The 12757-nt window shown below is 38.8% G+C and overlaps 1 protein-coding gene across 1 annotated transcript in view; it reads left to right on the top strand.

Moving 5' to 3' along the window:
• DHX15 (DEAH-box helicase 15) overlaps positions 1-10831 on the top strand; it is a 49017-nt gene extending 38186 nt beyond the window's left edge. The window contains exons 13-14 of the mRNA XM_084205283.1: positions 3782-3951; positions 5201-10831. Coding sequence (XP_084061409.1) covers positions 3782-3951; positions 5201-5318 — 288 coding nt within the window. The 3' untranslated portion in view covers positions 5319-10831. The remainder of the gene's footprint in view (positions 1-3781; positions 3952-5200) is intronic.
• Positions 10832-12757: the final 1926 nt, after the last annotated feature.

Genomic DNA, 12757 nt, shown 5'->3' with positions numbered 1-12757 from the left:
GGAATTTCTGCTGGTGATGAATCATCTCTTTACCCTTCATATTTAAATGCAAATTTGAATTCCAGTAAATCTACCATAGACAAGCAAAGTAATAGTAAAATAATTTAAAACTGTCAACAGTTCTGTGTATAGTAAAACTTATGGAAAGATAGATATTGACAAGTTAAATGTCTTTTAAAATTTTTGTGCTGTGTCTCAGATTTCTTCTAGTTTTTATAATACAAAACTTTAAAAAATAACTTTCTGCATCGCACATCAGAATATGCAAAGGATATGTAAAATACAGCAGGGGTGTTTTTTGCAAAAAGAGAAGCAGTGATTTCTCAATTACTTTGCTTCAAACATAGTCTGTCTTAGAAAGGGAGAGGAATTGGCATATTGTACTAGTGTAATATATTTATAATTTAGTAATAGAACTAGGTATAGATTATTTCTCCTACTTCTCTTGAGTAACTAAGCATACTTTATAGAAAAATCTAAATAGGATAAATACTGTAGCTTAGTGTTAGGTGGGGATCAAAGTAAGTCACAAGAATAGGTAACCCCTTAATGGAGGCTTATCCCTGATACCTATTCAAAACTAAGCTTAGAATCTTTAAAGTGTTAATAGTAACTAAAGTAACTGTGGTTAAAACTAAGCCAAAAATAGTTACACCACAGAAAGTAAGATAAGGAAACTAATTGGAAAAGGCAAGCAAATTACTTCAAGATGGATCATCTTCCACTTAGTGATTTATTTTTTATCAGTTGTCAAAAGGAACCTAGGTTTTTATCATTGTATTTTCAATCTAGTATTGAAGACAGAACAAGAACTGATAGTTGATAGTTTAAATCAGAATTCAAAGGTGGAAGCAAGTCCTGTGCTCTCAAATCAAGGAATGGGTTGGGTTGGAAGGGACTAGATGTTGGATCATCTGGTCTAGCCTCCCTGCTCAAACAGTCTCATCCTAGAGAGCATGGCACAGGATTGTGTTCAGACACTTCTGGAATATCTCCCGTGATAGAAACCACAAACTCTGGGCAGTCTCTTCCAGTGCTCTGCTAGTAAAGAAGTTCTTCCTCATGTTCAAATGGAACTTCAGTCCATTTCTGTCTGCTCCTTCTTGTCCTGTTGCTTGGCACCACAGAAGAGAGTCTGGCTCCTTCCTCCTGCCGCTCTCTCTTCAGATAGCGATGGGGCATTTTTTCCTCTTATGGTACGTGCCACTGTTTCCATTTGGGTTTGTCACGTTCATAGAAATACTATAATTGTCTCTAAATCATCAGCCATGTGAGCTTTTCAGCGGCTGCAGAGTAATCTGTTGCAGATACATGGGCTGGCTTGGCACTTGCCCATTCTTTTAGAGTCATGTTCAAATAGCCTAATTCTTTGGGGATCTCAGGGTTCAGGTATGTTCTGTAGGATCATGCTTGCTACCACTACTCATCAAAAATGCACCCATTTTCTCAACATACTCTGTATGGTCCTGTGGTTTCTGTGGAAGCTCATGCTCTTTATACTCAGAAAACATCACAGAATGGTTGAGGTGAAAAGACCCTCTGGAGGACACCTGGTCCAACCATCCCTGTTCTTACAGGCACTGGTTTTGCTTGCAAGCCAGGCTTTCAGAAGAGCGATATAAGCTGCCTCCCATTTGTCCTTGTTTGCTTTCTTATGTCAACCTTGGTGCCTGCTTGAGCCCATTCTAAATTCTTTCAGCTCAGTGACCTGGCAGGCCACTTACAAAGTGGAAGCTAGAATGGGCTCGGTCATCTGCGCTGGAACAGTGCAGGCCAGGAATGAGCAGGAAAATGCAGCGGCTGGCAGATCACTGTGGCTTGCTCTAGAGCCATAGCTTCACTGTGTATTTCCCCACAGAGTTGCCATCACTGACCCTGAAATCTTTACCAAGGTGTGTGCCAGCAAACACACTCTGTAGAAACAGCTAAATAAGATAAATACTGCAGCTCACTGTTACCTCAGGATTGATGCCAGTCACAATTGTATATAACCACCATAGTTATATGGTAGTGTATAAAGGTGGCTTGTCCCTGATATCAATGGTCTAAGGAAACATTTTCTTTGTAATTGGGGTTATTTTAATTCTTGTCCTTCCCTGGAAATTAAGAGCTAATTAAGAGATAGATTTCTGTAGCATTTATTTTTCTTTGAGTATGCTTCAGAATTATGCAAAGTCAATAAGAAACATAACTCTACCATTACAAATTACATGCAAAAGAAAATTGTATTTGGGAAAGGTAGAGTATAAGAGTTTACTGTTTTAATACATATGAGTGAGACTGAGGTGCTAAAGATAAATAGTATTGAATTTAACAGCACACTTTTCTAGAATAAAACCTAAATAATGCATTGTTCTGTCCTTTTCTAGGAAGAAATAGAATAGGTAAAATAGATACTTCTGTATGCATGTGTCCTTCTGATTGAAAAATGAAATTGATTTTTAAACAAAACTTCCTTTGAAAAAAATTGTAATCCTACAGCAAGGTGTGCTGTTTTTTGCTAGGCCTGTGACAGATGAGTGTCTGGTCTAGTCTGGTTTGCACCTATACTGCTATTTAATGTTACAGATGTTATATTGAGTTAAATAAAATTAGGCCTAAATCATTAGAGACAGTGTGCTGTTAATCTCCATTTAAAGGAATGTCTTCTGGTTTCCTAGACTTCAAATAAACTTATCTCTCAAATCTTATGTGACAAAATTTGTAAACTATTGAAATATCTTGTTCTACTCCTAAAACATGTTCTGGATATTGATGTCATAACATTTTAAAGAGAAGTACACTCAAAGTAATATCTTAGTAAAGAGATATTCTGGCTTAAAACTAGAGGTAGCTATTGTTTTAGAAGGCCTGAGGTTTTAATCTAATAGGTAGAATTTGCTCTTGACTAGACAAAAAATGAAAAGGTGAAATATACCTAGGAATTCAAGAAAACAAGGAAGTATATAGTCTGTATTAAAGGGAAACAGCTAATGATCTTATTATAAATATGTCTTTTGGTGTCTTTCAGCCATTGCCCAACCTGTTTAGTCTTTTTACTCTGTGTGTGTTTGTGTGTATACATAATGAGAGGAGGTTATTTTCAACTACTGGTATCAAACGGTTAATTTTAGTTACTTGTTCTGTTAGATTAGCTGTTTGTACAGAGGATATCATTCGAAGGTTAACTGTCTGCTTTACCAAATCTTAATGAGCTAGGTATCGGAGCATCTTGGCAAGGCAGGCATTATTCCCTTTCATAGAGCAAGAAGCTTAGTCAGAGGGAGGTTAATTGATTTTCACCAAGGTCACAGCACAAGTGTGTCGCTGAACCTACATTTTCCAGCTCTGAAGCTCATGCTGTAGTGAGACCTCTCTCATAAAAGGATAATGTTGTGGCTTACTGGCCCCACAGTGGCTACTGCAAATGAAATGCTTGAAGGAGATGTCTGTAGTAGACCACAGTTGACTTTGTGTGATGTTGCAAACCTGTCCAGTATATATTCCCTTCCTTTGTGTTTGCATTGCTGCTGTTGCAATAATGATTATTCTGTTTAGGTGATAATTATTTTTGTATGTTGCTTGAATTGTGTATTAGAATATACACATACCATGGTAGTTAGCAAAAACATCTGGCATCTTGATTGTGTCTGTAAACAACCATGAATACTTGAAGTGGTCAAGTAACTGATGAGGTTTGAAAGTTGGGTTAGTTTGTTTTGTATAAAACAGTTAACAATCAGCTTGAAATTGCTTCATTTAAAAATTGCCTGTGTTAATGGAAAAATGTCTTTTTATTTAGGTGGCACATTTGGAGCGAACAGGGCATTACTTAACAGTGAAAGATAACCAGGTGGTGCAGTTGCATCCCTCCACTGTTCTTGATCACAAACCAGAATGGGTGCTGTATAATGAATTTGTCCTTACAACGAAGAATTACATCCGGACATGTACAGACATCAAGCCAGAATGGTAAGCCCAAGTATTGCAAGAGTCATGATCTACTGTAGAGTTCTTGGGGTTTTCTTTTCCTCTTTTTAAGTTGAGGTAATTTTTTTCACTTTTCCTGAAGCTACTTTTAGAGAAATGGTTTTGAGGAATGGCAGTGGTATGGACTGAGATCTTGTAGATGACTAAAGATTTTCTTTGTGGGTACTTATGCCTTTTCTTGGGTCTTGTGTTTAGACCTCTGATGCCTGGACTCTGTGTACAGTGTACAGTTTGACTTAGAACTAGTTACTTCAGTAAGCCTGGAGCTGCTTGGAGTTGTGAGGTTTGGGGGTATGTCCTAGCACCCACTTGCATGCTTGAGTTAGGAAATACCAGTACGCTAACTGATATCAGTATCACACTGATAGCAGTATCAGTGCTTCTCTTCTCCAGATCTAGGACTTCTTCTGTCCGATTTTTTCAGAAGGCTCTGAACAGCATTTCATGCTTTCTTAAAATTCTGAGGAAAGAGATTGATAATAGTGGTACAGCTTCCCGTGTTATGATACTTATTCATCAATTAAGTATATCAAGGAAATCAGAGGTCTGAATCTCTGCAGACAAGCAGAGATCTAAAGCATCTTGCCTGTCTTTAAGGTTGTGCTTGTAATCACCAGGTTGTAGTAAGCTTTGGGGACACAGGAAGCTCTTCAGTTGCTGTAATTTTACTGTTGTGCAGGAAGAGTTTAAAGAGGCATAAGCTGGAAAACACAATATACATATTTATATTGTCTGTAGTATCTTAATGGAAAATGTGTTTGAATCCCTGCTTGGAAATCTTTGTTCAACAAACACTGTCTAACCTAAAGCAGGATCCTGTGGCCTTGGTTGTACTTCTAAGTTTAAAACAGCTAAGGCTGAGCTGTACTCTGACAGAAGTGGTTTGTTTGTATAGACTTCTGTGGCTGATGGACTCTGACATTTAAGCAGAGGCTCTGGCTGTGTGGGTTGCCATGGCAGGTACTGAAGCAGCAGCAGGAGTCTGTAAGGGCACGTGGCCAGACAGGAGCATCTCGTGAGATTCATGTGCGTGCTTTTTGCTTTGAGCTTGAACATTTGCTCTGGATGGCACTGCCATTTTAAATGTGTGCATATGTGTAAATTTCAGGTAGTCTTAGAATTGCAGAATGAGCTGAAAATAATGGATAACTTGTTTCCTTCAGTTGTAGAATTTCTGTAAAATGCATTTTAAAGTTTGAGTATCAGTAACAAGCTCTTCCTCTTTTGACAGGCTGGTGAAAATTGCCCCTCAGTATTATGACATGAGCAATTTTCCGCAGTGCGAAGCAAAGAGACAGTTGGATCGCATCATTGCCAAACTTCAGTCCAAGGAATACTCACAGTACTGAATTTATGCTTTGAACTGAAGTTATTCAGAGGACAGCTTTAAGAGATGAAAGGATTCAAAGTTCAAGTTGTGCTCTTCACTTTGGTTCAATAATGGCCTTTATTTGAAAGCTTTTTAATTTTTCTTTACAGTAAATATTCCATTCTGATTTCATAAATTAAACATCTATGCCTCCCTTTTGTGTTGACACTGTAGCTCATACTGGAAAAGCTAATCAATGTTTTGCAGTTTATTGAAAGTAGTTCTATATATAACAATGTTATAAGCATTTCTTTAGAAATGGTTGAAAATGCTTCTAAAAATGTGATTATCGACCATGGTATGCATGATCGTTGTAATTGTTGACATTCCTTTTAGAAGTTGTGAAATGTTACAACTTGTGCTTCTGTAGACACAATCTTCGGCTTCAGTACAAGGGTACTGACTTCAATAAAGTCTATTTATACTAATTTTGTGCCACAGTATGTCAGTATTTCTATTGTTTTGATTGTAATATGAGAAGCCCATTTAGTCTCCCATTAAACTGCTGTTTGACATGGCAGTAGTTTAATATTTTAATACTAAAAGTACAGATGTTTAAGCAGCACAATGATGATATAATATGATGCATACAATGTTGATCCCTTGCAAACTTGTTAAAATGATTTAGCAAAACTCAAAATGCATGCAGTGTTAGGAGAATGCTTTCTTCCAACATAGCCCTAAATATTTCTCAGACAGAACTGTAGTAGCGTGTCCTATAAAGTGAAGTGTGTGTGGCCAGGTAGAAATTGCTCTGCTGGGCAGTGTTCAGGTACTGTTTAGGATCAACACAAGCAATAGCATAAGTGACACTGTAGATCAAATCACATTACACCGTTGTAATTTTGTAGTGATTTTTCATGAAATATGATTTGACAGCATAATCCCATGAGGAATTTATAGTAAAATTTGATCACAGGGCTGGAGCACCTCTCTTAGGAGGACAAGCTGATAAAGTTGGTATTGTTCAGCATGGAGAAAAGAAGGAGGGGACCTTATTGTGGCCTTAAAATACCTCCAGAGATTTTAGAAGAATGAGGATTTTTACCAGGGCCTGTGGTAAACTTTTACCAGTGACAGGACAAGGGCAAGGGGTTTACTCTGGTGGAGGGTAGATTGAGATTGGACACAAGGAAGAAATTTGTCACTGTGAAGGTGGTGAGGCACTGCAACAGATTGTCCAGGGAAGTTGTGGGTGCTCAGTCCCTAGAGTTTTCCAGGTCAAGTGGGATGGGGCTTTGAGCAGCCTGGTCTAGTGGAAGGTGTCCTTGCCCGTTGTAGGGGGGTTGGAACTAGGTGGTCTTTAGGGTCTGGTTGAACCCAAGCCATTCTGTGGTTTAATGTATTTGATTAGATTTCTGGTTTTCCCTCCCCCTGGAATAAAAAAGGAGCTTTGGTCCTTCTGGCAAAGAGCAGCTGGATCAGCTCTTGCTGAAACTGGTTCCCTTAGGAAGAGAGCTGTGCTGCTGGAAGGCTGAAGCAAAAATAGGTTTGCAGAGCTGATAACTAACCTCAGACTAATTTTAAGCACTGATGTTTGGGGCATCCTGTCCTATTTAAATCAGCAGTGGGCTATAAAATTACTTTGAATACTTGGAGGATTTTCTTCCAATTCCAACTTTTTTTTTTTTTAATTGCCATTTATATGATGGGGAGAAGTTTTGAAAACTTTGTTAGGACCTAGAATAGTAATAGTGAAGATAAAAATGTCAGAAGATGAAAATCTGAGTGGATTTATAATAAGCATTGGGACTTGGGAGTCTGTCTTGGGTTTGCTAAGTGAGAGGAAGTGTTAGGTGAGTCTGGACTTTGTTACCCTACGAAACCATTTTCAGTAGGAAGGAAAGAGCTTCACTGCATAAAATGACAAATTGGATTGTATTTTCTGACTGCAGTTAGAAGAGGTTTTATTTAAAGCAGGGATTCTGAACTCCTTAAGCAGCTTTTCAAACTAGCATTCCTGAATTTGCAAATGTTGGTTTTACAAATTGCTGCTCCAGTAGGATGACTTGAGCTGGATATGTGGGGTTTCCTGATGACTTGCTTATCCTCAATGTGGTGAGCAGAGGGGGCTGCTTTGTGCAGTGCTGAAAACTGGCTGCTCCCCAGGTAAGAATTGCTCTAGAGTTTGTGTGCAGCCTTCAGCTGAACGGTGTAGAACCACCTTCTGCATGACTTTGCCTAGGTCTGGCAAGGGCCACAGACAGTTCTCTGCTTGAAACGCCTCAGGGACCCCAGAACCAGCTGGCATCAGCTGCTGTAGCTTAGGTCCTTGGGGATGGGGGAGCAGATGGCTATGGCTGTGAGTGGAACTTGACACAGGAAAGACTTTGGCTTGTTTTTGGTGGTTTTCTTTTTCCTTAAATTGTCATACCCACAAGCTTAGCTGACAGCTGACCTGGGCTCTTTCACTGTGCTACCAGGAATGCAAATGCTACTGACCAAACTCATGTCCTCTGACAGCTGTGCAACCCTGCCACCTTCCAATTAAGCTGGTGACACCTGGGCTTAATTGGAAGGCTGGTGGTGTCCCAGCTGTCACTAGGGACAGAGAAGCCGGGTGCCCCCACCCCTTCTGCAAGCAACGGGAAACAGCTTTCCTGCTGGGTTGCTGATGGAATCTGGGGGATAGTGCTTCAGGAAGGCATGGAAGCCTTGACACCTGGGGAGCCTGTTGCATTTGATACTTGTGTATTCCTGAAAAACACACCCCTATACTGAAGAACTCACAAAGCACTTGGATTACTTGAGTTTAGGACTAAAGCATTTTCTTTCAGGGGACTGTGTGTGCTGTGTATGGAGTCTTTTGCTAAGAATTGAGTAGTGGAGAATGGCCCCAGGGTTGGAGTGGCTTTGTGCAGTCTGTTCTCTGCCCAGTACTGATCTCAGCTGAGGCCATTCAGGGGTTCAGAGCAGAAACATAGACTCACTTAAATCACTGTGGATATCTTAAAGTTACTGTAGATCTCACTTTTGATGTAATTTTAGAGCCATGTAGCAGTGGGAGGGGAGCCTGGTATCTAAGGAGTCACTACCTATCTCTGAAGGAGTAATGACAGGGACAGCAGGGCTTCTTGAAGTAAGATGTTTCCTGACTCCTACAGGAAAACTATCAGGAGCAACCTCCTTAGCTACTGCTGTCTCAGGGGTACAGCAGATGCATGCAGAGGAACTTCGGTTTGAGAGTAGCTCTGGGTTTTTTTAAAGTTCAATGTTGAAAGACAAAACCTTGTTCCCTTTTTTCTGATGGGAAAAATGTCAAAAAAGGTTGCCCACAGAAAAAAAAGGAGACCAAGAAGGAGTGATAGAAATTAGACTGCTTTATCTATGAGCGTAGGGAGGTGACTGCCTCCCTCTTAAACGTTAAAAATACTCAGAGCTCTGCCCATTGTCAGAGCTCTGGCTGCTTATACTTACATACTTACACAGCATGCAGTCAGTAAATAAGGGGACAAGTTGGAAATCAAGAGTTTGCTGGTGTCAAATAGAAATTCAGCTTCTGTTTTGTTCTATGAAAAGCCTCAACTGCACGACACTGGGCTCTTTTTGCTGGTTTGTGGAGCGAGGGTTCCCAAATAAACTACAGAGGTGCCCCCAGCAGTTGCAACATTTGCTGTTCTGCTGTGTTCCCTGCCTTACTGACACCACTCTAGAGTGTTCAGACTGCTAGTCAAGGGTGTACATGTGTTTTGGAGTAGAGATGAACTGCTCCTTACGATTAACTGGTTATCTGCTTTGGAACAATCTAAAAGGAAAAGTGATGTGTTGTTTACTTAGGGTGATCTTTTTATCAGAGACGTTTTGATGTTTTTTGAAAATATTTGGTTTGTATATAATAAACTGTTTATAATGTGGGACTTTTGGAAATGCAGAATACGGATTAGATGACAGGAAAACAGTACTAAGTGAAAGGAGTATATTTTTTGAAAAGAGGAAGTCTTCAGTCTTAATTGTGCTGCTGTGTAATACCTCAGAGCAGTAAAGGGCTAGTGTCAGTGTGAGATAATAACTGTGTTTAGGTTTGTTAGACACAGAGGTAGTTACTAATGGCTAAGTACACGTGGTTAAGTACATACCTTCATTATGGAGATAGAAAGAAGTGACCAGTTAATACTGTGTTTAGATTAGCACTTAGAATTTTTGTCAGGGAATAGAATAAATGGTGAGTCCATGCTGATGCCATAAAAGCCCCTGAGCTCTAGCTTTTGGGAGTTCGGTATGTACTGCAGTACTAAAGACAGATGCTGACGTTCCTTTGGGGTTTATGGGAATGTCTTCATTCTTTGTACCTCTGCCCACTCATGGAAGGTAGGGAGCAGCTGGTGTGGGCCAGCCTGGGTTGGTGTGTTCTGTGTCACTTTGGTCAGTTTTGTCTGATCACCATCTCCCTTTTTGGATCAGGGCTTGTGACACAGCATTGGTTTGTGACATGTAACTTGCATCCTGCACTGCTACATGGTGCATACTGAAAACTGCTTATTATTTGCCATAAGAAATGCAGTTTCAAGCAAAAATGCTGACATTAGCTTTCACTATTGTCATGGTTTCATTTGAAAAGATACCATAGCAGAAGTCAAAAGGAAAAGAGTTTTCCTACCATCCAGTCCAGCTTCAATTATTAATTTGTAATCATCAGATTGTTCTAGTTCATTGCTGATAATGTAAAGCAATAAAAAGCCATAGCACACCATAACAGTAGAAAGCAGAGAGTTCTATTGTAAAGTACACCAATTTATTCACTTACTGTAGTTCGTGAAGATTAGACATTTATCTTGGTTTTAGAACAGCTGAGGGTTTTAATAATAAACATATTTTACTATTAGAAGTATAATCTTACTCTGGTAGTTTGTTGACCTTTCAAAATTATTTAACTTACTCTGGTAGTTTATTGACCTAAATTTATTTAACCTTATGACTATGTATGTGACATTAGATTTATGTGAAGCAGAGGGAAAAATGGTCAGCCTAGTTCATTTTTCTACTAGTACTTCTGACACTGGTAGCTTTGTTTTGGGGTATGTATGCTTCCTGGAACTGTTCTTAGAATTGAGCATTGGTTCCCAGTAATACAAATGTCTCATATTTTTAAGCTTCAAACAGGCAGCTTTAAAAACAGAATGAAACCATTATGAGAGCATTTGCCCCTCGCTTCTCTTTTCCTTTCACAAATGACAAGCTCGGGCTGCCTCTTAATTGGAACTTATGTGTTTGAGATAAGTGGTTGGCATCAAGGAGATCCAAGCTTCCACTATCAAGGGATTAAACTAAATATGGTAACGGCAGTAAAATAACATTCCTGTAGATAACAAGACTAGTTCTGCTGATTGTAGGTGTTTGATCTTGCAGTTTCAACTCAAATATAGTGGTTTCTCAGGAACACTGAATGTATGTTGGACAGACGATAAAATAATTTTCATTTGTGTACATCTCAGCTCTGAGTGGTTCTTCCAGCTGTGAAAGCTATGCAGTAGTTTTGTTGTATAGAAAAATAAAACATAGCACAAATTAATGCTGATAATAAATATTTCTTGTGGCTTTAAACATGTGTTATTTTGGGTTGGTCTTATTCCTTTAGCTAAAGTAGGCCTCTTGCCTTCCATTTGAATTCAGTGTTTATTTTGTGAGCCTGTTCCATTAATGTTCCCAGCCTCATTGCTTCTAGCAGCATAAACAATAAACACTTAGAGCATCAGCTCTTACCAGGCTCCATTGAGTGGAGGGTACTGGTGGTTGTATTTCCTGAATGCTTTGTCTATTTAAATATTCAGCTGTGCAGTCAAATCACTTCTTCTCTTAGTAACCAGCTTTAACCTCAAAAATATCAACCTTTTCAGCTTTATGAAGATGCTAATGTTTGCTATCAAAATTTGTGAACTGCTTTAAAGACTCACAGACTTAATTTGACCTTTCAAACCTTAGGATGGTATCTTAGAGGTTATTTCATTTTGTATGTTGAATAACAAGTAACTGATAAGCCTTTACTGTGACAGGGATAGTATTATTCTTTTAAAGAAATAAATGCCCTTTGAACCCTTCCTGAAAGGCTTACAATTTGTACAGAAAGTCTTACAATTTGTGCAGCAGCAGCAGCAGGTTTGAAGCAGTGTGAATCACGACGTGTTTCTCTAAGCAGCTGTCCAAGAGGGCATTGACAGCTTTGTTCCAATGTTACTGGTTATACAATGGAAGTAAACTCAAATTACTGCTACTTCTACATACTTTAAACACGTGCTTTGATTAAGAGCAGAAGTCAAATACAAGAATTGGCAAGAATTTAAAATTCCAGTCTTGATGTTCACAATATGTACCCTGTTTGTTGGAAACTGACATTTAATATCCTGTAAATTTATGGACAATGAACAGTTTCTCCTTGTAAGCAAGCCAGTGTTGAAGTGTTTTTGCTCTCTTGCTGGACTTGCTGCTGTGTAAATCCAAACACTTATTCAAATGCCTGTTCTCTACATTCTCAAGCATTGTCAAATACAAATGAACAGTAATGTGGTGGTTCTGACTCTTCTGCAGCCTACAGAAATCCTGCTTGTTTCTGGAGGAGACTTATGGAAGGAAAAGTGAATAGGAAAATCTCGCTTTGAGATCTCATTCATAATCACATTTGTTCTTCACAAAATAATTGTCTCTAATAGATATTATTTTGCAAGTAATGTTTAAGCTTCCAAATGTTTGTAGTCCAATGGCTTGATATGAGACTAAAGTTTAGATCTCTCATTAGGTACAGTGAGGTCTCAGAAATTAATTTGCTTTTATTTTTAGCAAACTAATTTGATTATAAAAACAACTCTGTAAATGCTGGGTTTTCTAGATTCAAAGTAGAACTTCCTAAATGAGGAACAAAGTCAACAGCAAATCTTTGTTCTTACTACTTAAAAAACTTCAACATTAAAAAACCTGCTTTAAAAAAACCAGTTTATTCTTTCCCTTGATTTTGGCCAATATGTAAAGAAAAGGACATAGGTTTACAAGCTGCAAAACCATTTCTGTACAAATGTGTTCCTAGGTTTTCTCCTGACAAGGTTTGTTTTTCTTAATTGGCTCAAATATGATGTCACTAAAGAAATCGAAACTTAGTGTTCTGTCAAAACCCTTTGAAACATCTATCAATTATTTCTGAGGCTTTGCTGCCTCTTTGTGGTATTTCTTGTGTAAAAATGGAATTCTTTATTGATCAAAGCTTTTCTTGGGTTTGTGCAAAAGACAGTTAAATGCAATTTCCCCAAGTTCTACTACGTGTGGCTGGGAGTCTGTTTTCCTCCCTCCTCCATGTTCCTTCCCAGGTGATACAGCATGTAGTGCCAAAGGAGTAGCTAAATATTGCTTGAGTCTGTCATACAGTCTGTGCTGGGAAGGTGCTACTGCTGTATCAATGAACTTTGAATAATGTGCTGATAATAATCCTGCCTT

The sequence above is a fragment of the Fringilla coelebs genome, assembly GCF_963513975.1.
Source record: "Fringilla coelebs genome assembly, chromosome: 4".
Classification (NCBI taxonomy): Eukaryota; Metazoa; Chordata; class Aves; order Passeriformes; family Fringillidae; genus Fringilla; species Fringilla coelebs.
Note: the sequence above shows the minus strand (reverse complement) of the source record. Positions and strands in the feature narration are given on the sequence as shown.